The 24,605-nt window shown below is 48.6% G+C and overlaps 1 protein-coding gene across 1 annotated transcript in view; it reads left to right on the top strand.

The window, feature by feature from the left end:
* LOC147879594 (phosphoribosylformylglycinamidine synthase) overlaps positions 1-22,004 on the top strand; it is a 44,063-nt gene extending 22,059 nt beyond the window's left edge. The window contains exons 3-5 of the mRNA XM_087371888.1: positions 20,952-21,065; positions 21,241-21,324; positions 21,477-22,004. Coding sequence (XP_087228014.1) covers positions 20,952-21,065; positions 21,241-21,324; positions 21,477-21,533 — 255 coding nt within the window. The 3' untranslated portion in view covers positions 21,534-22,004. The remainder of the gene's footprint in view (positions 1-20,951; positions 21,066-21,240; positions 21,325-21,476) is intronic.
* Positions 22,005-24,605: the final 2,601 nt, after the last annotated feature.

Raw genomic sequence — 24,605 nt, forward strand, 5'->3', positions numbered from 1 at the left:
GGTCGATGAGCGCATCCTCTCTCCTGAGTCGTCCATCCCCTGAAACCGCGAAGAAGGCGATAGAGGAGTCATCCAAACGTCCTGCGACCACCAGTGGGATGCCACGGGGGGTGAACTGTCCCAGCCAGTGGGTGTCTCCAGGCATGCGGACCTGAGGCTCAGGTGGAGCCAACCAAGCGGCTGGGATCGCACCGTCGATCTCCGTGCGTCTCGCCTGGACTCCGCGTGCACCTCCAGCTGCGTCTGCAAGATCGGCCATCTCCAGATGTCTGTACGTATCCCTCCAAACTCGAAGGGACCGGGCTGGCCCCCTCATCCAGCCGTCCCACCTGATATGTGATCTCTCCCCCAACTGAAGGCCCTCGGCGTCTCTGACCTGCCCATTCCAGACGAGCGGCTGGCGATCGATCTCCTCCTGACAGCTGGGCTGGGACTGAATGAGACTGAGACGGAGCCGCCTCCAAACCATGAGGAGGCTACGAACGAGTGGGGAGCGGGGCTGAGTGAGCGGGGCGGAAGTGAAGATCCACCTGAAGGACGGTAGCCACTCTCCACCTCGGCGCGGGACACAAGAGCCGACTCCCTGCTGAAGTAACATCTTCCACGTCTGCCCCCCTGGGGTCAAACCGCGGATGATAAGCTTGCCTAACAAGGCCTGACTCTGAAGCTCTGGATCAATGACCCCCAGACCACCCTCAGCCTGCGGAAGAATAACTGTCTGCCAAGCAACCCTGGCTCTGGTATCTCTATGCCCATCCTCCCCAGACCAAAGAAAGTTCCGAACCAACCTCCTGAGCTGTGCCACGTTGGATCTCGAGAAGCACCAACAGGAAGCCACATACCAAGCCGTGGCTAGAAGGACCTGGTTAACTACCAAAGCACGACCTGCAAGGGAAAGCTTAGCAGTGCTCCAGAAAGCCAGCTTCCGTCGGATGGAATCTAGCACCGGGAGAAACTGCTGAGCTGGCGTAATGTCTAGGCCAACCTGGAAGCCAAGGTATCTAGCTGTCTGTCCACGTGGAATCCATCTGAAGCCCAGAAATCGCCCCCACTGAGAACACGCCCCCGGGTCTGTGAGAAAACCAACTGATTTGTTCCAGTTGATTTTCGCACCAGCGGCCGAGCAGAAAACCTCCAGGGCCATCCGCACCCTCTCTAGCATCCTCTCATCGTCCTGGACATAAAGGGCTGTATCATCTGCGTACTCTGAGTCCAGAAGCTCTGTGTCCTCCCGGAGTGGAAGGCGAACACCCCTGAGCCCTGTGGACCTCGCCCGAAGGTAGTAAGTCATGGCCTCGGCGAAGAAGAGAAACAGATAAGGAGCCAGGGGACAGCCCTGACGTACTGATCTCTCCAAGCTGAATCGCTCACCCATCCTGCCTCCAATGATGACTCTGCTAGACGCTGTCCTGTACAAAGCTGAGATACCCTGAATCCAGCCTGCCGGGAAACCTAGCCGCTCCAGAGTCCCCTCCAAAAAGGACCAATCCACGCGATCGTAGGCCTTCTCGAAGTCGAGAAGTAAAATGGCAAGGTGTGATCCGCTGTACTGAGCCCACTCCGCCGCCTCTGAAAAGGTGAAGACATTATCCAGGATACTGCGATCCTGGACAAAGCCTGTCTGAGTGTCATGGACGAGGTCTGGAAGTAGAGGTCGAACTCTGGCACTGATCATCTTGGCGAGGATTTTGTAGGCAGTGGTAAGGAGAGTGATCGGACGCCACTGGCGGATCTCCTTTCTATCTCCTCCCTTCGGGATGAGGCAAATCAGTCCCGAGGAAAGGCTCTCTGGCATCTGACCGCTGCTGAAAATCCCCTGCAGAGCTGCAAGGAGGGGCTGATGGATCTGGTCCCAGAAGGAGGTGAAGAATGCTCGGGATAGCCCATCCTCACCTGGGCATTTCTGCCCATCAATAGCCATCAAGACCTCCAACATCTCATCCGAGGTGAACGGCGCCAACAACGTCGCCTGCATGCTAGGCTGGACCAGGGATGGAATGTGCCTCCACACCTCCTCACGGGCACGACTAGCACGAGGGGCAAGTGGCTCCTGCTGGAAAAGGGTCCTGTAGAAGTCAGTGGCCAACCCCAGGACCTCCCCCGGGTCCGTAACGATGTGACCATCCGCTGTCCTGAGACTCCGAAGCTGATCACCTGCTGCTGCTCTCTGGCCGTGTGTCCTGAAGAACTCCCTGCACATCCGGTCACCCTTCCGGGCCCAGAAGGAGAGAGAGGCGTGATAGGAGAACTCGGAGCGACGCTGGAGGGTCTCCTCCAAGAGGGCTCTGGCTCGAAGGGCCTGGATCCGAAGCTCCTCCGAGTCCGGGGAAGACTGCTGAAGTCGCTGAATGGAGGCGAGGTCCCTCCGAAGAGCTCTCTCTCTGCCCCACCAATCCTGTCGAACCTGTAGGGCTGCGAGCTGGCAGATCTGGCTGGACTCCTGCAGAGCCTGCGCGACCGAGTCTACCAGATCCACGCCCTCCCCCCAGTCTCTGTCCCAAAGACTGCAAATGCTGCTACGGACGTCCACCCTCGAGAAGATGGAATCGGGAATCCTGCATGATCGGGGGGGGAGAGTCTGGGCTGCCGAATCTAATGAAAGGAGCACAGGCGCATGGTCGGAGAGTGTCGTCCCTGGAACAATGCCCGCCTGGCCACCTCTGCTGATGGCCCAATCACTGACATAAAACCTATCAAGCCGCTCCAGGAGTCTGCCTCCTTCCCTGCGGAAGCCCCAAGAGAAGTCCAGGCTCCCGTGCCAACGCCGGAAGGACGGGTCTCTCCAACTGTCCCTCCCTCCTGTCGCGAAGATGAAAGAGTCCCAAGCTGACTGCTCTGCCTGAGCCATACCTGTGAACTCCGGATCTCTACCCTGCTGGTCCTCCAAGGTCTCCAGGTTGTTGAAGTCTCCTCCAACAATCCAGGAATCCATGTCTGGAAGAATCCCTGTAAGTGTCCTCCAGAAGGTGGCTCTGCATCGGAGGTCTGTGGGAGCATAAATGTTGAGGATTCCTATCTTGGATCCCTCCAAATTTAGGCCTACCCAAAGGGCTCGGCTTGGGATCAACGTGCCGTGACTGAAAACTAACTGAGCTAACTGCTCGCACACGGAGGTACAGACCCCCCCGCTCCTCCCCTGTGCGCCGACCGAAGGCTCCCAATAAGTGTAGGAGCGTCCAGGGAGAACCTTCCCGCAGCTACGGGCATGAGCCGCAGAAAGCTTGTGCTCCTGGAGCAGCAGTACATCCAATCGACCAATCACTGCAGGCTGAAGTTCCTGACGCAAAATGAGCTTCCTGGGACCACGGTTGCTCGAAGAGTGAAACCCGTTCACATTCCAGGATACGAGGTGTAGGCTCATGGAGAGGGGTGGGGGGCTGCGAACAGCTGTCTGCTCGCAGTCGAAGTCGAAGAAGAATCAGACATATCGGAGTGGAGGCGCTGCCGCTTATGAGAAGGTTTGGAGGGGGAGACGGGGTCGTCCTGCCCGTTCTTCAACACCTTCAGCAATGGCGAGAGGCCTCTAGTGCCATGAGCAAATGCTTTCTCGAGCCAGCTCGAGATCTCTGAAGTGGTCATCCCGTAGAAGGTTCGGAGTTTCTGTTGGGACCAAGCTCTGACATCCTGGGGAAGAGGCCATGCCAGGGGGGGTCTGAGGATCACGATCAATCGGAAACGTTTGGTAGCGCAACGCCACCGGAGCTGCCCACCGGACGGGCCTATCTAGGAGCAAATCTGGGCGTGTGTCTGCTCTCTGAGAGCCTCCCACACCGAGTCGTCTGTCCAGGTCTCGGTGCCATCGCTGAGGAACGTGAAGGCGAAGCTAGGGCCATCCCTGGGAGCCAAGGCAGCAATCTTCCCATCCGCCCCTTTGCGGAGCATGAAGATACTAATGTCGAGACAAGCCGGGAAGGTCCCAAGGTCGGCCACATCCAGGTAGTCCCAGGGGCCAGATCTGTAAAAGTCTCGAGGGAGCTCTCTCTCCTGGAGCTGAGACCCAGCTGAGTCTGCCACTGAGGGGCTAGCGGGAAGGGAAACCTGCTCCACTGGTGGTACGGACTCCGGGTGTCTTGCAATCGGGGGGGGAGGGGGAGGAGGCTGCGGGATAGGCGACTCGGGCTCCACGGAGGCGACTGGCGGAGAAGGTGGAGGAGGTGGAGCGGAGGCTGCACTCGGCTGGGAAGGCGACGGTGCAGCTAACTCTGTAGGAGGGGCGAGGGGAGCAGGGGGGGGAGGGGGATGGGGATGCATCTGGAACTGGGGCTGAGGGGGAGGGGGAGGGGGAGGAGACTGAGGAAAAGGAGGCGGGGGCTGAAACTGCGGGGCGGGCGAAGGGGGGGGAAACTGGGGAGAAGGCGGGGGGGTGGGAGAGAGGAGGATCTGAGGCTGTGGAAGGCGGGCTGCCGTCGAAGAAGAAGCTCTCCCAGGTCCCTGGGGCATCTGCCTGTCAGGTCTCTGGAGTGCTGCTGCAGGAAGGGTGACCTCTGCCTCCTTGCCTTTATCCGAAATCTTCTTATTCTTTCCTCTTTTCCTTCGAACCTCGGTCCAACCGCCCACTACCTCTGGCCCAGGCTCCGACTGCCTCGGCTCCTCCTGACGTGGCTGTCCGGGGGGGGGAGGTGGGGGCGGAGGGGGCGGGGGCGGGGAGGGTCGAGACGAGCTGGCAAAGCGTGGACAAGCAGCCGCCAAGTGCCCAAAGCCATGGCACCGCAGGCACTGACCTGGCTGTCCGGTGACTATCATGCTCTGGGTGATACTGCCGGCACCTGTCACGATCTCGATCACTGCAGGGAGAGTCGCAGGATCCGCCACAGCCACACGGACTCGGGGAGCTCCTGCCGTGGTCACCGCGTCGGCAAAGGTGTCGTGCATAACCCAGCCAAAATGGGAGCCCAAGTCCCTGACAATCGGCCGCAGCTCAGTAGCAAGCCCTGGAAAAACTAGTGTCACTGGGTGGCGAGGTATACGGAACCGAGTATCGAAATCCGCTGCGCTGAAACCACGGTACCACGGGACTATCATGATGATCTTCCCATCCACCGATGTGGGGGAACCGGCAATCAGATTGCTCGCAGCTTTCTCACTGGAGAGTTTGAGCCAGAAGATGCCCCTTCCCATAAGGGCCACCTCCTCAATATGGCCATCCTCTAGCAAGAGAGTGGACTGGAGCCAGTCCCTGATGGTAGACCTGGAGGGGGAGTGTCCAATGACTCTACCGTAAACAGAGGTACGAGCAAAGTCACTGGCTACCTCCTGAACACGGGATGATTGTTGCTCTGTCAGGATGACGCGGTAGGCATCTGGAGAGGGAGGGTCCGACTGGGCCTCCGGATCCGGGCTGGGGGCCGCCATACCGCCAAGACTAACTGCAAGCTTCCGATGAAGAAAAACAGGCTGCCACCCAAGAAGGGGATGAAGCGGCGGTGGAGCCTGGGGGTGAGGCGGGCGAGGCGAAATGAAGGGTCGGAGGGGTCGAAGCGGAGGGCGGGGCGAAGGCTGCGGGATGCGGGGAGTACGGAAGGGGGCGGGAGGGCGGGGGGGGGGGGGGGTGAAGTTGGAATGGCGGGGGTGGAGGGGTGAATCGGGGGGGCGGGGGGAGCGGAATGAGGCGGAGGCGGGTGAAGCGAGGGGGTGAAGGAGCAGCGAGGGGGCGGGTTGGAGCGGGGTGGATGGCGAGGGAGCAGCGAGGGGCGGAATGGAGCGGAGGCGGGGCGAGGGCGAGGCGGGCTGGAGAGAAGGGGGGGGGGGGGACGAGGTGAGGCGAGGCGGGATGGAGCGGAGGGGGCGGTTGGAGCGGCGGCGAGGGGGGGGGGTTGGAGCGGGGGCGAGGGGCGGGTTGGAGCGAGGGGGCGGGATGGAGCGGAGGTAAGGGGGCGGGATGGAGCGAGGGGGCGGGATGGGACGGGATGGAGCGAGGGGCGGCTGGAGCGGAGGTGAGGCGAGGGGTAGCGGGGTGCCGGCGGGGGGGGGAGCAGAGGGGACGGGGGTCGAGGGCGGACGGGAGGGGTGGAGGTGGTCGCGGCGAGGGGGGGGAGCGAGGGGGGAGGTAGGGGCTAACGGCGAGGGGGGGAGGGGAAGCTCGCAGGAGCTACCTGAAAGCTTGCAACAACTGTAATGGTGTAGGTCCTATTAGTGATCGGCTATATACCAAGATGTCATCTAAGAACGCAACAACGAATTTGCCCAAATAATCTTGGAACAAATCGTTCATCATTTGCTGGAAGGTAGTGGGAGCATTGGTCAAACCAAAAGGCAATATGAGAAACTCGTAGTGGCCATACCTAGCACGTACGGGTGGCTGTGTAGTCTTGAATCCGGATAGAAAGTTCGTCGACCTCACGATCCCTTCCTAGCTGGAAGCTGCACCTTGTAGGCGTGATCGCTAGGTCTCGTGGACAGCCCCATCTTCTACACAAATTTATAGTTCACAAAATTGTGAGAGCTGCCCGGGTCAAAGAGAATGTGAACTCTTTGGTCCCTTCTCCATAAGCTCGGAAAAGGTCATGGGGGCCAAATAACGAATTATTAAAAGTGCAATTACATGAAAGTGAGCAGGTAACAACATTTACAAAAATGCATGTCACGATGCTTGATTAGCTCCCTTAGCTTTGGCCCCTTTGCCTGCATGGAGCTTTGGTCCTGGCGCTTTCATCTGGTTTTTACGCTTAGGAAAATCATTCCATGTGTGGCCCCGTTCCTCGCAAATTAAACATCGTCCTTCTTTCTTTAGCTTAAGGGTGCGTAGGATACAGGCTCTACCATTCTTTGTCTGAGTCGAATTCTTCTTGGAGGCGTTGTCAACTGATTCGACTCCCCTGTACCAATTGGTGACTGGAAGAACTTCATCTTGTTCTTCCCACTCGTGTCGGCAAGATTGGTTCCCTTTGCGCTAGCCATGGTATCATCATAGATGCGCGTATAGTTCATGGCCTCTTGCGAAGTGGTACACTTGTTGTTCTTGATCTGAAGTTTATAGGAATCAAGCAAGCCATCCACAAAGAAGCTAAATAAAGTGACAGGTTCCATCTTTGTAGCTCTGGTTTGCAAATCACGAAGCTTTTGAAGATAAACTTCAAAAGTCAAATTGTGTTTGGACATATTGAGGGCCTTAAGCTTGCCTCTTCAGAAATTCTTTCATGAAGACTTCTTCAAATTCAATCCAGGTGGAGAGCTTCGGCCGCAGCTCCTTCCACCAAAGTTATGCCTTTCCAGATAGATACAAGTTATGCCTTTCCAGATAGATACCTTGCTGCAAGTTGCATCTTCTTTTCATCAGGATAAGGGTGAAACTGGAAGTGTAATTGCCACGTGTGTAACCAAGTGTCGACCACTTCCTTGGTCCTGGACTTTTCATCTCTGGGATAGGGATCTAGTGTAATATTCGGACCCAACATTGAAGCTAAAGCATCAACATGTGTTAAATGCTTGGATAGTGCTGGTCAAGAGCGTGATAGAAGCCTGAATCCCTTGGATTTGCTGTGTCAACCCCGTATGATTCGAATTAACCAGTTCAAACTTCACGTCAAGACCTGAGGTGAATTCACTGAAGGCAGTCTTTGTAACCAGTGCGTCATAAAGACCCTGGTCGTCCCCTCCTTGGTAATCCATGTCTTGATCTCCTTCTGAAAGCTTGGGTTCCACTGAATCAGCCACGAATAAATAGTGGTAAAGGAAGAGAGCTCTAGAACTGAATTTAGAGGAGGGCGCAGTCTAGGAGAGAGGAGCAATAGGTATATTCGAGACGAGGAGTGAGCAATGAACTAGAGGCTGCCACGGGGATTAGAGAAGGCAGAAAAAACAGCAAGGCTAGAGGGAGGAAAGAGGGCAGCTGATCCATACGGATGATCAGTAGCAACTGACGCTGGCTGACGGGATTTGGTAGAGAAGGCAGCTGAGGCGGGTAGTTGGTGCGCGATTCTTTGGGCTGGCAGAGAGAAGAGATCCGCCATGTTATAGGTTAGGTGAACCCTGGCTTTTAGAAAGCCTAGCTTTCTAAAAAAGCCCATCCGCCTAACTTGGAAGGGCTTATGCTTTTTTCAGCTTCCAAGCCTTGAACACTGCTCAGCCCAATCGTGATCTGTCCAGCCCCTATTGGGCACCTCTCCTCGCCCTCAGCGCCAGCCCTATTACTCGCAGCCTGGCGTTTGTCCATGCTCCCCTGAATCCCGCCATAGCCTAATGCTTCTCTTCTAGCAGCTCTTCTCACGCCAATCTTCCCGCCATGAGATCCTTTCCAGTCCTCCCTAGCTGCAAATCTTCCTCTCCTTGATCCCTCAGTGACTCTTCTTGTCTCACCCAGCTTACAGTGAATCCACCTGAGCTCTCTCACGACGACTCCTATCCCAATCCAGTCAACTTATAACCCTTAACTGATGAATCCACAACTCGTGCAAAATATCCTAAGCAATATCGAATTTGAGTCATGCCTGGAGAAAATCTTGTCCACTCTTTCTCGCAACAGAGATTCATACCTCAAGAGTTGGCTTTGATACCAACTGACACGTCCCCACCCACACTCTTGAAACCTCTGGCTTGCAAGCAAACACAAGAACACACCAAACATGAGGAATTTGAGCAGGCTGCTCACCACCCAACCATGACACCTACGCAATAAGATCCCGAATCAGGAGATGTCCCCTCCGAGCCATGAGCTGAGCTACTGACACGAACTCCCAACCAAATCCTAACAGCCTGGTGTCCCATACCACCAGGTGGCGCCTAAAGGCCTTGGATCTGCTGTTGGGACTTGGGCTACGCTAAGATGCAGGCACGCGTCTGCGGTTGGATCCAGGATCAGACCTAGCACTAGGGAACTAGACTTGCTCCCCTCAACTCCCTGAAGACTGAACCTCTGGGCCCCTTTTATAGACTCGGGCCCAATGCGCCAAAAATAGCGGAGACCTCTATCTGGCTCGTACCCTTGCCACTCAACTTGAGAATCAAGCCTGCCTAGCCCTAAGCCTTCCCAGGCTACCTGAGCTAGTCTTGTGTACCATAGTACACATCAAATACCAATCCATGCACTTGATAGAGATGGCGGATGAATGCAATGTGGTAGAAAGGATGCTACGTGAGATTCACAATGAAGGGGAGTACCCCTTCACCAATGTCCCTTGAGATCACTCAAGTTCTATCTTCCCATTTAGACCTACCCCTAGCCTATGACCCATGCATCTACCATTCAATGCACTCCAACGCACCTTTCCCATTTCCTATTGCCCCTAGGGCCTAAACACGTGGGTGAACTTCTTTATTAATAAAATAAGTGTTACATGTCCAAATCTAGTGCCGTTTGAAGCAATGGCTCCAACTCGACAAGCACTATCTACTTAGATGATCCATCGCCATACAATTCGGTCGGTGTCTGTTATAATTACAAATACATGTTACACCATTAAATTGGCGTAAAATATATAATAATGTTCTAATTTCTACTAATCACAATTTAGTGATTTCTCTTGTCATGACACCGAACATGTGCATATGCAAGGCATCCAGATAGTCAATAGCTTGCACAATCTCCATGACTGAAAAAACCTGCAAATAAAACCCGAGCGTGAGGACAAAGGTGCCAGAAAAGGGGCAAGGCAAGCCCAACTTCTTTAGAAAAAAGCTTGCACAGCAAGGGAAGCAAATGCAACAAGATTCGGGACTCAGATTCTTGTGCACAGAGAACCTTGATGGAAGCAAAAAGTCCATTGCAAGAAAAGGTGTCTGCACAGCTCCTTCTAGAGGGCTCCAAACTGCAGAAAAACAACGCTGAACTGCCTCAACCAGTCTGGCCAGTAAAACAGAGCTGAACTGACCTCAAATGGAGGCAGGAGCTCACAAACTGAGAAAACCAGTATCAAAACAGTTCGAAATGTTCTGCCGAAGGCAGCTGATGCAGCTGATTCAAGTGCACAGAAATGTCTCAAAAGGGAGCTGAAGAGCTTGAAATTCACAGGAGCAGCTCAAAGGCAGGAGTCACCTGAAATATGCCTTCAGAAAAGTGATTGACAAACTGTTAGAGCTCCAAAACTGCAAGAGTTGAGCTCAGGAATGTTGCAGCAGCTGTCACACAGCAGAAATCAGCTCAAAAGTGTTCCAGAAGCAGGCACATTGCAAAGAAACAGCTCCAGGCTGCTCTAGAAGAAGTCACACAGCAGGAAACTGAGGTGCACACCTGAGAAACTCCTCTTGGAGAGCAGAGATGCTGTTTAGTGTGGCGTCTGCTGCACAATATTTTGACAAGGGAGACATTACCAACTTTCACTTGACAGAAGCTTCCAAACAAACTGGAAAGCACAGGGCAGGGCTGGAACTTGGCTTTGATAGCACTGTAGGATTGCTTGGAAGCAATGGAGCAGGAAAACGAAGCAAGAGAGCGAGAAGATGAGCTATAGAGTGTTATTGCAGTAGCACTGAGTGTAAGAGAAGTACAACTGAATATATATATATTCTAAAGAAAGAACCTTCTATTAATGCTTGAAAGATTTCATACAAGACAGCAGCCCTGAAAGTGCTGAGTATGGAAAAAACCGGAAAAGGCTGAAAGAAAGAAACCGGCCTGTTCCAGAGAAACCCAGCTCACTGCCTAGGGAATCTCTGGAACTGGGGCTAACAGGCAAGTGGGGGTACTATACAGCCAGCGAATCCCTCGCGGGGTGAAGATGTAAAAAACACCTGCAGGCCAAGCCTTGCAAAAACAAGCACACCTCTCAATAGTCGCCCTGGATCCTGGAGTCCCACGCTCCCAGGTGGACCGTAGAGTGTAGATGATATTTTGCCAGATGGCAACTAAGGTAGTTGAGGTTGGAACCGGGTGCTCTCCCATCACAAGACTGCAGCGAGCCACCCAAATGTTCCAAGCCGTGATGCTGGCTACCACCTCCCAAACACTGTCCTCCCTAGGAGGAGGAGGAGCTAGGTTGTCAAGGGGGGCGTGTTAGAATTATTGATAAATTCTAGGCAGTGACCAATGTAAAGTCAATAAGTGGGTTAGGGGCACTTTTCCCTCTTTTAGAGGTTTTTTCCCCTAACCATAGTTAGTTCACTAACTACAGTTAGTGAAGGATAAGGTTTGTCACTTAGACAAAACCTTATCCCCCCTTTTGTATTGCTACACTTTTTCTATTGCACATTCGACGTTTTGTACTCTATCTCTTGCTTCCTGCCCCATTTCTATCATTTGGTTTCAGAGCAAGATCAACTTCTGGACCTGCTTCCTCAGCTCCCACTGCATCTAAACAACTTCTGCGCCAGCTCTTGCTTTGCGTTGTTCTTTTGATCTCGCTGCTGCTACTTGTTGGTACGGCCATCCATACTATACTTTCGAAGGTGCATGTTGCTACCTGTAAGCCTCTCCCGTACGCTGTCCGTACTCACACATGCGTCACCAGCAAGAGCTTGATGATACACTGTCCAAATCTGTCCACACAACGTACGGACTATCTGTCCGTACAATTGTATGGTCGACCGCACGTGTCATGTCAACCGTTCGTACACAAGTGGAACCTGTGCGTGGGAATCCGTACACAGCTCCCGCTGTTATACCGTTCGTGTGCGCAGCTTCATCGCAGCGAACGTACAACTCTACGGCACTGCTAGCACCTGTAGCTTTCGTACATACCTGTTCCATTTTTTGGTACCAGCAGCTGTCTCACATGCAAGGTTTGTACCAGTACTTATGCTTTGTGTACTTGCAGCAGCCCGCTCACGTGCGCAAGTTCTTGTGCTCTTTGTATTTGCGAGTGACATTCCAAATAGAAGTACAATCTGCTTCATTTGCATATCCTCGGTACAGGTTTTGCTTGCAGGATCATTTTGCAGGCGCTTTCCTTTGCAGGAGGTTCTTTTTGCAGAGAATTTGGGGTTTCTGAATTCTTTTGCAGACATTGCAATCAGTTTGCAAAATCTGCTCCAGAATAGCACCAACTACTCCTTGTGGAGTTTTATGGTTCGCAATATCTTGGTTGGCAGACATCTTTGGGATTATGTCAGTGGAGATGAAGCAAGACCTGATACAACTACACCTGTCACTCCTACAGCTGGAGGCAGGGGTAGAGGTGCAAATGCAGCACAAGTAGTTGGAGAAGCCGCTCCAGGAGCTCCCACAACAGAGCAGAAAAGATGGGACTCTAGAGATGCACAAGCTCTTTCAGTAATTTCTTTTTCTGTCAAGAGGTTCATTATACCTCATATTCGGTCATGCAAGACATCTATGCCAGCTTGGGAGATACTAGAGAGTATGTTTGCAGCAAGAAATGATGCCAGGGTTTTCTTTCTGAAGCGAGAACTTTTCCATACGCATATGGAGGAGGGAGATTCCATGAATTCTCACCTCACAAAGCTTCAGGACTTGAGGGAACAATTGCTGAATATTGATGGAGTCATTTCGGATTCAGAGATGATCACCACCACTCTGAACTCTCTTCCTGAGTCCTATCTCGGTTTCCACACCTTGCTGAATTTGTCATTGGGGGGGGGGGCAGCAATCCTCTCTCTTTTCACGAGTTGGTAGGACTTCTGTTGCAGGAGGAACAAACTCGCAGAAATATGGCAACCCGGGCTGGCGAGCATGCTATGCTCTCCAAGTTCAAGCCCAAGGGTAAAGGGCAGCAAAAGCCACATGCCAATCAGCCCACACATCAGCATAAAGCTGATTCTGGACAACCTTCTTATAAGGCAAAAGGTGATACAAATAAGCAGAAAAAGAAGGGCATCTGTCATTATTGCAAGAAGCCAGGTCATTATGTTGGAGAATGCAAGAAGCACATAGCCAAAGAGAAGAAAAGGGATTCCGGTATGGCTGTGTCAGATGCATCAGCTCCACATTCTCATGATGGGGGAGATGTTGCAGCCAACTTTGTGGAAGAGCACTATGCCTTTCTGTCTTGCACTTCAGATTTTTCAGTGGGTAGTTCAGATGCTACAGCCACTAATGATGATGACCCATATGCTTTCTTGACTTGCAGTTATGATCCTTCAAAGGATGCATGCTCTCTTAGTGTTGATGAGACACTTCATACTTGGTATTTTGACAGTGGTGCTTCAAAGCACATCACTTCCAAGAAGAGTCTGTTTGTATCTCTGCATCCTCCTCCATCAAAAAGAAGGTGACTTGTGCGAATAATTCTTCTTATTCAGTGTGTGGAGTGAGAGACATTATTCTCACATCCACTGATGGCACAGATTTCAGAATTTCAGATGTTCTCTATGTGCCAGGGATAAAGAAGAATTTGCTTTCAGTGTCCTCACTCAATAGAGGAGGATTTCAGGTTGTTTTTTATGATGACAAGTGTGCAGTCAGAGACAAAGAGAATGACTATGCTTTGATGTTGTTTGGCACTTTGTATCAGGGTCTTTTTCAGCTTGATCTATATGTAAAAAGATCCAATCTTGCATTATTAGTTAGCACTTCCACTGCTGCGATGCAGAATGCGGAGGTATGGCATGCCAGGTATGGGCACATGAGCTATGGCAGCTTAATGACATTTCAGAGACATGATATGGTTGATGCATTGCCCCCTGTGGAGTCGCCGCCTCCTCATGCATGTGAAGGTTGCATCCTTGGCAAGATGCATAGACTTCCCTTTGATACGCGAAAATCTGATTACTTCTATCCTTTACGTCGAATCACGGGCACATGCACAAGAATTTTCCTCCCAGCCAAACATCGGTGGTAGCAAGCTCTCTAGAAGATTTTCTACATGAAAGCTCCTGCTTGCCAAATCCCAACGATCCCCAATTTTCCCTAGATGGATCTAGTATGCCACATGTCTTCATTTTAGGGTCCCTCCTTAATGCATCATTTACTCCTCTCTTGGGATATCATTAAAACCATTTGCCCCTTGGCACATTTCATGCATTTAGGTCCCCTAGCCTTAGATCCACCTAGTCTAGTGCCATGTCACTTTCACTAAGGACCTTGACCTTTATTCCTTTTTGATCATTTACATGTAGCCCAAACAAATATAATACAAACATTGATCCTTTAAAGGAAAATGTCGACTAACCCTTCCGAGGTCATGTTACCTCGACTTGAGCGTAACATTCCTTCCCTCTTTAGGCATTAGCGTCCTCGATGATAAAGTCTGGGAACACTCTCCGTAACTGGTATACGGATTTTCAAGTAGCTTCTGATAGAGGTAGACCATGCCATGCAACCAACACTGTGGTATCTTCCGATTGCGCACTTGCATTGTTCCTCGGTCCAGGATTCCTGTTGGTTTGCGTCTTGCATTATCCTCTATCTCCTGAAACAAAACAACACCCTCGATTAGTGAGTCGAGAAACATGAAACACTGAGTGCACCTTACAACCCTGTGGCAATTCTAATTTATAGACTACCGTGCCTATTCTTTTTAGAATTAACCATGGTCCACAATATCGAGGTGATAATTTAGCACACTCTCCTGCAGTCAAAGACTTAGAGTGCGAAGGAACTCTGAGAAAAACTTTTTCTCCTACCTTAAATTCTCTAGCAGATCGGTTTTCATCCGCATACGCCTTAGCTCTATCCATAGCTTGGCGGATGTTAGCTCTCACAAGTGCTAGCATCTCCCGCATCTGAACCACAAAGTTCGCGGCACTAGGCACTTTTTGAGGTATTCCAACTATAGTTGGATTCGCTGGTCTATAATCATAGTTCAGCTCAAACAGACTGAACCCTGTAGAGGAATGTTTTCTATCATTGTAGGCAAATTCTAATAATGGCAACCACTTGTCCCATGTATGTTGCCTCAATGACACATATGCTCTAAGCATATCCTCTAAAATTTGGTTGATTCTTTTCGTCTAACCATCCGTTTTTGGATGATTCCCACTACTCATTCCCAACTCAGTCCTTAGTGTCTCAAATACGGCAGTCCAAAAATGACCGGTAAATTTGACATCTCTGTCTGACACTATGGATTTGGGTAATCCATGCAAACGAAATATGTCTAATAAACAAATCCGCCACTTGTGGGGCACTAACAAACTCTCTAGTTGGAATGAAGTGAGCCATTTTGATAAGACAATCAACCACCACAAGGATAGAATCATATCCACCTTGTGTCGTAGGCAGACCTACAATAAAGTCCATGGAAATGCTCTCCCACCTACCCAGTGGTATCTCCAAATGCTGTAAAAGTCCGGGTGGCTTCACCCGCTCTGCCTTACTTACCTGACACGAAAAACAATGTGTCACATATTCATGAATATGCTTTTTCATCTTTGGCCAAAAGAAATCTCGTATCACGAGATCATATGTCTTCTCGACTCCTGGATGTCCCGCACATGGGCTATCATGGCATTGTTGAATGACTCTCTGCCTGAGATCATTCTGAATAGGTACTACTACCTTGCCATTTCTTTTTAGCATACCATCCCTTATGGCATATCTTGCATAGGTTTGGCCTTTTCTGGATGCCAAGTTATCCTTTTCCCCGGGTTTGAATACATGAGCCTTAGGCTAAAGGCTTTGGACGAACTCGTCCACCTTTTGAGTTTCTCTAATCTCGGTCATTAGAGCACTCTCTAATACCGTGAAACTCATATTATGCATACTCCGCATTGAGAGCGGCAGAGCAGAGCGACTACCCAGGGAGAGGCGCATATGCACACACTGTGACATGCAGGAGGTTGAGACAGAGGAGCATTTCATCTTCAGGTGTCATGTGTACTATGAGATCCGAGGACGTTTCCACTGCCTCTTCAGGGATAGTTACGGAATTTTGGCATGTTTCCTCTCCTACCCAGACCAGCAGTGTTTGGCAGGTTTCATTCATGAGGCATTTAGACACCGGGAGAGGATACTTTGAGCACAGAGACAGGAGCAGACTTTTTCCTCGGCTGATCCCTCTCAGAGCTATATCACGGAGTTCTTTCAGCTAGATCACATGGACCCCCACGAGACGCGGCCTCGACATGATCGTGACCCGGAGCCTGTGATCCGACAGCTCAGACAGCGGGTCGACACACAGATCACACTCAGGGACATCCCCTCCTTCTTTAGAGTCGGAGCCCGACCGACGGGGGTCACAGTAGCCCTGGTCAGACGCAGAGCTACAACCAAGAGACGTGCCAGGACCGCACCTCTAAGTGGTCGACAACACTCTATTGCCGACTTCATGCCTCCGCTACCCCATCCATCCTGATATCTTGCTGCTGCCAATGATGCTGATGATATTGATGACGATGCTAAGACTGATATATAGTCAAGCATCGACATGACTATGTTGTACTTAGGACTTAGTACTGTTATTCTGCATTTTTGCATTTTGCATTGGTATGGATGCTCGTTTAGTAGCTCCACTACCACAGCTTGTTGTATCAGGATTTTCACAGTCTCATAGATCTATCGGTCTTCCGAAGACTTTAATAAACTTTCTTTCTTTCTTTCTTCTCTTAGGTTATGGAGATTATATTTACATTAGGCTTTTGACTCGAGGCATTTACCAGATACTCCAATATAGGCTCATTTGTGAGAGTGCAATTGGTATGGACAACAAATGGAGAGCACACACCACTAGCAGAGAAATTACAAAATGGAAAGAGAGAGAGATTGCATGCACAAGAACTTTGAAAAGGCCCTCAACCCGGCAAAACCTCCAAGATGTGATGAACAATAGGGGGGAAGGGTCCTATTTATAGGGGGGGCCCTCAACCAACCTAGCTGACCCAGTCTGCCTGACTTGGTTGACTAGGTTAGGTGGAACCCGACCTGGTTGGGGGCCTGGCTGGCCCGCCAACCCAGGCACCCATGTAGCGTCTATGTGGCACCTCCAATACTAGCCTGGGGCTGTAAACTGCCATGCACCCCTTGCAACCATCTGTAGACTTAGCGCCTCCATGGCGCCTTGAATCCACCACCTACTTGTCTACACCTCACATGACGGCCACACCCACAATACATCCCTCACTCATACACTACATATGATACACATTTGGAGATGCTAACGCTAACACCTCCTCTCAACTTAGTGTCAGGGAGCTGGAATGGGCACCGAGCAAATGCTAGGAAAGTGGCTTGGTAAACAGGTCCTCCATGTTGTCCTCCGTCTTGCAGAAGATGAGCAAGATCACTTGATCTAGCACCTTCTCCGAACATAATGGTACTGTATCTCAATGTGGTTCGTCTGAGCATGAAACACCAGATTATGAACAAGTGCTATACAGCTTTGATTGTCATTGTGAAGATGGTCGGAGATGTCTATGGAAACCATCTTACCAAGCAATATGCGAAGCCATGCTGTCTCACATGTAGCTGAACAGGTGGCCCAGTCCTCAGGCTTTGTCGAAGATAAGGCTACGGTGGGTTGCCTTTTACTGCTCCATGTGATTGCTGCTGACACAAGAGTGAAAAAATATCCTTGTGGTTAAGCATTGAGTGTCTGGATCTCCCCCCCAATCTGAATCACTCTAGCCTTGTAACTGATTGCTGCCCTCTAGCTGCCTGATAGAACAATCCTCGATCAAGTTTACCCTGTAGATACCTGAGGATCTGCATCCTTGCATCCCAATGTGTCTTCAACAGCATTTCCATAATGGATCTCAACAGCCCCACGTGGAAGCTTAGATCCGATTTGGTGTTGAGAAGCTAGATCAAGGATTCAATCATCTTATGGGTACAAACCTGCATCGACCAGCTCATTGGGATCATACTTGGACAGCTTCGTGTTGGGGTCCATGGGGAAATAAAAAGACTTATACTCTCCGTCTGGAAGGCTACCAGAAGCTCTTGCACATACCGCTTCTGAGAGACAAAGAAGCCATTCTTACCCTGCCAAATCTCCAAACCAAGGAAGAAATGAAGTAGCCCCAAATCCATCATCTCGAATGCCTGTGACAAAGCAGCCTTGGTCTCGGCAATATGTGCCACATGACTGCTTGTAATGAAGAGGTCTTCAACGTACATGATGATCATGGTAACTAGTCCGTCCTTCCGGAAGATATACAAGTTTGGATTTTCTCGGGACCTTCGACAATCCTTTTGTAGAAAGAACGTGTCAATCTTCTGATTCCATGCACGTGGGGCCTGCTTGAGACCATACAAAGCCTTCTTCAGCCTGTAGACCAACCCACCAACTTGGCAAATCTTGGGGGCTGTTCCACATAGATCTTCTCATGCAGGTCACCGTTAAGGAAAGACGACTTAACGTCCATCTAATAGATTGGCCATTGTATGAGCAGCAATTGCCAAAACTGTTTTGAGAGTAGACATCCGGGTGGTGGGGGGAAAGGTGTCCTCATAAACAATCCCTAGTTGCCGTGAGTACCCTTCAGCCACAAGTATGGCCTTGTGCTTATCCATAGCTCCATCCAAAGTATACTTGGTATTGTAGGCCCACTTAACACCAATGACAGACTGCCACTTGGGTCTTGGAATCAACTCCAAGGACCCGTTCTTCTTAGTGGCCTCTATCTGTAGCTCCATCACTCTCTTCCAATGCTCCTAAGAGAGTGCCTCCTGCACAAAAGCGGATTCTTCGTCTCGAATGATTAGAGACATCAAAGAATAATTTATGTGAAGAGTGATCGAGACTCTTTGTGATTTTGGAGTGACAGGTATTCATGGCTCAGGCAAGAGAAAGGTCCACAAAGGTCCCAACGTGGCAAGAAGAAAGTCTTGGAGGCTTCCAGCCACTTGGGTACCTTCTGAGAACCTGAACTCTCCCCTGCTACCTAAGGGAATATATAATCATTTGATTCACTGCCTAGAACATCTGCGGGCACTTGTGCGAACTCAGGCACAGTAACAATTGCATACTACTTGGCCGGTTGTTTTATCCCTAGCCTCCACAGAGCCTACGCCAAACAAGACTGTTGTGCCAAGTTTGTATTCCTCGTGAACTGACAACAGATTAAACCCAAGGGACAGAACAAACAACACCTGAGAGGAGTGCGTCCCCCCTCTACCGTCAAGAATAATCTCGAGACTGCCTTCACCATGAACTTTGATGGTCGAACTGTCTCTGATGCAATGTCAGCCCCGGTGATCACGAAGTTCTTTAATCCTGCTGGGGATGGGCACATGTGTCGAGAGGCTCCACTATCCAGAATCCAAGTCCCTAGAATATTCTACTTGAAGGGCAACCCCCTCTTCAATGGGAGATGCCAAAGAATCAAGAATCTCAAGATAAACAAATGCTGGAGTAATAGCTGCTGAGGAGGAACCGGGGCCCTTGGTGGATGTCCTCTAACCTTTCTGGTTATAGTGATTGCAAGTATGGTACGCCTTGATTGCTTCTTTCTCTGCATGTGTCTTTTTGTCAGAAGAGGTTCTACCTGGGTTCCTTCCTTTATTTTGCGGAGTTGCCAAGGCCTCCGAGCTCCCACTCTATGAAAGGCTCTCCACCATAGGGGCCAACTCCTTCTAGGTAAGCGTATTCATCCTCCCACTACTTATCAAAGATAAACATAATGCGGAATACTGGGAAGAGAGATGGGAGAGCAAGGGCCATGTCCTCAGATGAACTCTCCTTTCCTATGTAAAGGATCTCCTGCTGAAGCTTCTAGATCTTGTTGATGTGTTCTCCGCATATTCGATGACTTTACAGGATCAAACACTCTCGTCTGGACCTCAAGAAAGACTCTCTTCATGGGAGAAGTTCTTTTGTGTAAGTTCCTTTGGCTACTGCCATGTGCTTAACATGATTAATGATTTCAGGGGTGCAATTGTTCCCTAGGTTTGCTTCAAGGGGATCTGGTCTTGGAACCCTTACTAAAATGAAGTCTGCAAGATCATAGGGCTGCAAAAATGGCTCCCATCATGACTCTCCATACGCTGTAATTGTTCCCATCCAATTGCCCGTCCACTAGAAAGGTGGGTAACAATGGAATCTTGACCTTGTTCTCAGCCGTCTCAGACAGGGTAGCCATGTTAGAAGGAGGAAGTAGACCAGAAAAGGGATGGTGGGTGGGAAAGAAAGTAGAGAAGGGGACTGAGGGAAGAAGAGATGAGAGGGCTGGAGAAGACGATGCTGCCTATACTACCTTCATGTCCTCGCTGTCCTGGCCCCAGAAACGCCTCCTCTTCGAGCTGAAAATACCCTCAAACAACTCGCCCCTTGCTACAGTACACCCGAACACACCCGAACAGTCCACCCTCTCTTCAAACAGCTCTGAAAAGCAGCCCAAATCTCCACGCAGTTCGCTGGCTCCAGATGCTCTCTAGGTCTCAGATCCTCAGCCAACCTTTGGCTCTGATACCATGTGAGAGTGCAGCAGAATATGAACAGAAAATGGAGAGCACACACCACAAACAGAGAAACTGCGAAAGGGAAACAGAGAGAGACCGCAGACTAGATTGCACATGAACTTAGGAAAAGTCCCTCAACTGCTGGGGAAGGGCCCTATTTATAGGGACCCCCCTCAGCCAACCTGGCTGGCTCAGTGTCCGACCTGTCCGACCAGGTCTGTCTGACTTGGCCGACCAGGGTTGGGTGGAACCAGACCAGCAGGTCAGGTGACCCGACCTGGTTGGGGGACTGGTTGCCCTCCCACACCCCCTGCAACCACCCATGGACTGACAGCCTCCATGGCAGGCTGAAACCAGCCCCGAATCCACCCCCTACCTGTCTACAGCCATGGGCGGGCACACCCACAATACAGCCCTCACTCATACACTACATATGATACACATCAGGAGATGCTAACATTTTGATTTTTCTAGTAGACAAGGCCAAGAAAATATTTGCTGAGAGAATAGGTGATCTGTCTTCATCTTGAACTTGGATCCATATATGTAATGCTTCCAAATCTTTAGACCATGCAATAAGGTAAGGGTGGCCAAAGAGAAGCCTTTAAAAGTTTCTGGAATGGCATTTTTCTTTTGTGGGTTAACTTATTACATTGGAAATTTGTATATACTATACGTCCTAATTTGAATTGGATTTTGCAAAAGACATTGCATTTTGTTATTTGCATGCTATGACTAGTCAAGGTATCAATGGCTGATGATTTTTATTTATATATTCCTTTGGCAGGTGAATTCCTACCCCACAAGGATGAACTTTACTGCCATTGGAAGTGGTGGTGATGATTTCGTTCAAGCTATGGTTGGAGCTGTTGAGTCTGTACTGCAGTGTCCCATCCCAGAGGTTGGTGAAGTTTTGTACTTTGAAACTGTTTAGCGACTTTTTTATGACATTGAAATGCTTATTTGTTTCCATTAAGTATGTTGCCAGTCAGGTAGTAGTTTTCGTTTGATAACTCAGGTGGAATTAAGTATATAAAATATGATAGTTTTTGTCGGATTCAAAATGCTGGTTGCAGGATGAAGTAAAGCTGAGCTTGTCTTCTAAAGGAAGATATGTCTCTGTGAGGATTGGACCAGTAGCAGTCGACTCAAGCGACCAGGTTCCCTCTTACTCCATTTTGTCTAGCTTTCTTACATTCTTATTTCAAATGTTTGTGTCATGTCAAGGGAGGCCTGTCAGTTCTAGGGTGGGTGGCAATTTGTGAGTTGTGACAGATGATTTAAATTATTGTGCTGCTTGTTGGTTCTACAGGTTCAGGCAGTGTATAATGCAATGAAGAGAGACGAGAGAATGAAGTACTTTTTGTGAATTATGGATACAATAGGGAAAGGTTCTGCGACCTATTTTCGAAAGAAAGAGGGGCATAAATTCTTATTCTTCAACAAAGGCTTTACAGTTCAAGCTGCGTGGTTGGGGTTTAAGGATCAAATCTGAGCAAGGTGGGCATGGTCTAATTTGAGATAAGACACACGGCTTATGTTGCGTATTGCACATACTGCAAAGCAAATGCTTTGTTTTGCATTTGTTTTTAAAGTCCACCCAGCAATGTGAGAGATGAAAGCACTAAACGTTCCAGGAGTCTTCACTTGGAGCAATCACTTCAGACAGATAGGAATTTGGTAGTGGCCCGATTCTCTTGGTCCAGTAAGTAGTGTACTTTGTATTAGAGGAGAGATTATTATCAGGTGGGCATGTATCATGAAATTTGAAATTATATTAGAGAATATTAGCAATGTTGACATGTATCATGAAATTTGGAAGATTAATCGTTGTTCGAAAGTCACTAAGTGCAACTGTACTTTCATCATGTGATTCTGTCTCGTCAGCATCAAATTCTCAAGAATAGATCCCTTGATTTCCTTTGAAATAGTTCAAAAACTCAACAAACCTTGATGAGGTCAAAGAAGTTTTGGGTGACCAAAATTAAACAAAAGTGACTTTACACCTTTCGCATCCTTCAGTATCAGATGACTAAGAAATTAGTAGATGAAGACAAAGGTGCCTTATGATACTGATAAAATGTGTTAACATCTGTGGCTTATCATGGATTGTTAAGAGATATTTATGATCTGGTTAGATGTGGCTTGAGGGTACATACTTGTATGAGGAAATACTGTGGGCATTTAGTGATCAATACTTGGATGGTGGATCTCGACCATAGGCATGGCAGGTTGACAAACTCATTTGAAGGCTTCCTTGTGGAAGGGACATCTGTGGTGTCTAGTAAAGTCGGTTGTCGATCTAGGTTAAGGGGTATACACTTGCAGCTGTGATGCCATTTTAACTAAAATTGTTGCTTGCTCTCAGCTTGATTGCATCTTATTGATCAACTAGGTTCGTTTATGCGTGCATGATAAATCCACAAGCTTGCTTAGCAACATATTTTCAAAATATCTAAACTGCTTGCCATAAGTACCAAAATTGAAGGATTGAGCAAGAGGTTGTGTTGTGTCCAACCTATTGCTTAAGAAAAAGGTTGGTGAAAGAGAGAACCTATTGCTTAAGCAATAGGTTAGTGAAAGAGGCAATTTGTTGACTAAGCAATTCCATGGCCTCATCTCATCTTCATCGAATCAGAGTTTTTGTTGATTTAAGGAACAAGTTGTGTTAAACTCCTAGGTATTTCTTGGGCAATAGATTGCTTACAACCCCCTTACAACTAACCTACTGCACAAACTAAGAGACTTGGAGAAAAAGGTCCCAAAATCAAGAGCTAAGTTGGAGGTATTACAAATACAAGAAGTTGGGAGTCCTCCAAAAACTTCAATTCTTGAAACTCCTCGATGATGTTTAGGATCTAAGGGTGATTATTATAAGTCTCTTTTGTCATAGGAATGTGGCTCATGATAGGAGTTCATATTTACCAAAGAGGTTCAGACATTGTCTCTCAACTAACGGACTAGATGTATCCTTCAATTCTCACCCCATAACCCATATGTATATAATGTTGCCTCCTCTCCTTCACACTATGGATCTTTTAACAAAAGAGGAATGGTAGAACTAAACAAGTTTGTTTATAGTGGAACCCACTTGGAATACTAATTGTGTATCCTATAGTAGATGGAGTTATTGCAAACATGATTGAACAAAAGCTTAACCTTTTTTTTAAATGTTAAGGTTTTTCCTTGAAGCATCCAAAAGAGTTTATCATAAGTACTTGTGTTAAGATTTTTCCTTGTAGCTTCCAAAAGAGTTTATCATAAGTACTTCTCTGAATACTTAAAGGCGACATGCTATAGAAGTTGAGTGCAATGAGTTTCAGATGAAGATACTTTCTATTGTTAGAAAATGTCTCGATTCACCCATGTGAGATTTTTGGTTGCACCATTGATCTTCCTTTTATTATCTTAAATATTTTCTCATGTCGTTTGGAAATTGACCATCTTGGGATGCACATAGGGAACTACTTGCTAATACCCTTATTCCTAAAGTATGGGCATATTGTTTGGCATGCTTAGTTGAGGATGGAAGAAAAAAAATACATAGAGAAAGAATCTCTTAGACCTTCTAGAATCGAAAAAAGTGTCTGATAGAAGAATCTTATTCTTTGAGGCCTCATATCAAACTACTTGATAACATACATGGCCTTAGAAATATATTTTATATTTTTGACATGGGTAAAGGGAAAAACATACACCATCTTTTATGTGTAAAAAGGAAGCGTGTTGAGTTTCGATAGATTGTATTGGCCTTGGAGACTTCACCCTTTACAATTGTCTATACAAGAGATGGTAGCAAGTAGGACGTCCAACCTTGACAACATGGTGATTTACTTTTATTTTTGATTTATTTAAATCCCACAAGATTTCCTTTAGGTGGATCACTAGTGCATCAAACTACATTTTTTTAGAGCTAAAAGATTTTATTACATGGAAGCTTGGGGTGGATATGGAAGTCTTTGAGAAAATTACATAAGAAAGGAAGATAATATTAAATTACTTCTTGAAACTACATACTTTAGCCTTTTGGGTATCCAGATCATTCACGATTTCCTAGTGAGCCTTCCCTAGAGTTTAATTATCGTATCTATAGCAAACATTACCCTATCTTATGGAAATATCCTATTAAAAGAAAATGATTGCTTGACGGCCACTTGAGTGCTATTTGTAGAATGGGTTTTTAAAAACAAACACAACTTGGTTACAACAAGCTCAAAATAAGGGGGACAAGGACTTGGTGGGAGAAGAAGTCCAATGTTGGGTTTCTTAATTGAATAAACTCTAGGCAATGGTTGCTTCCAATTTAGTAGGCTAAGTTGTCGACTTACATAGGTACAAGCTGGGAGTTGATGCTAGGGTGCTCTAGTCACCACTACTAATTGAGACAAACGCCTCCTACTAAGATGTCATCCATGGGTGCTCCATGTCACATTGCATAGAG

The sequence above is a fragment of the Dipteris shenzhenensis genome, chromosome 33, assembly GCF_047967505.1.
Source record: "Dipteris shenzhenensis isolate YYH24624 ecotype China chromosome 33, Dip_SZ_1.0, whole genome shotgun sequence".
Classification (NCBI taxonomy): Eukaryota; Viridiplantae; Streptophyta; class Polypodiopsida; order Gleicheniales; family Dipteridaceae; genus Dipteris; species Dipteris shenzhenensis.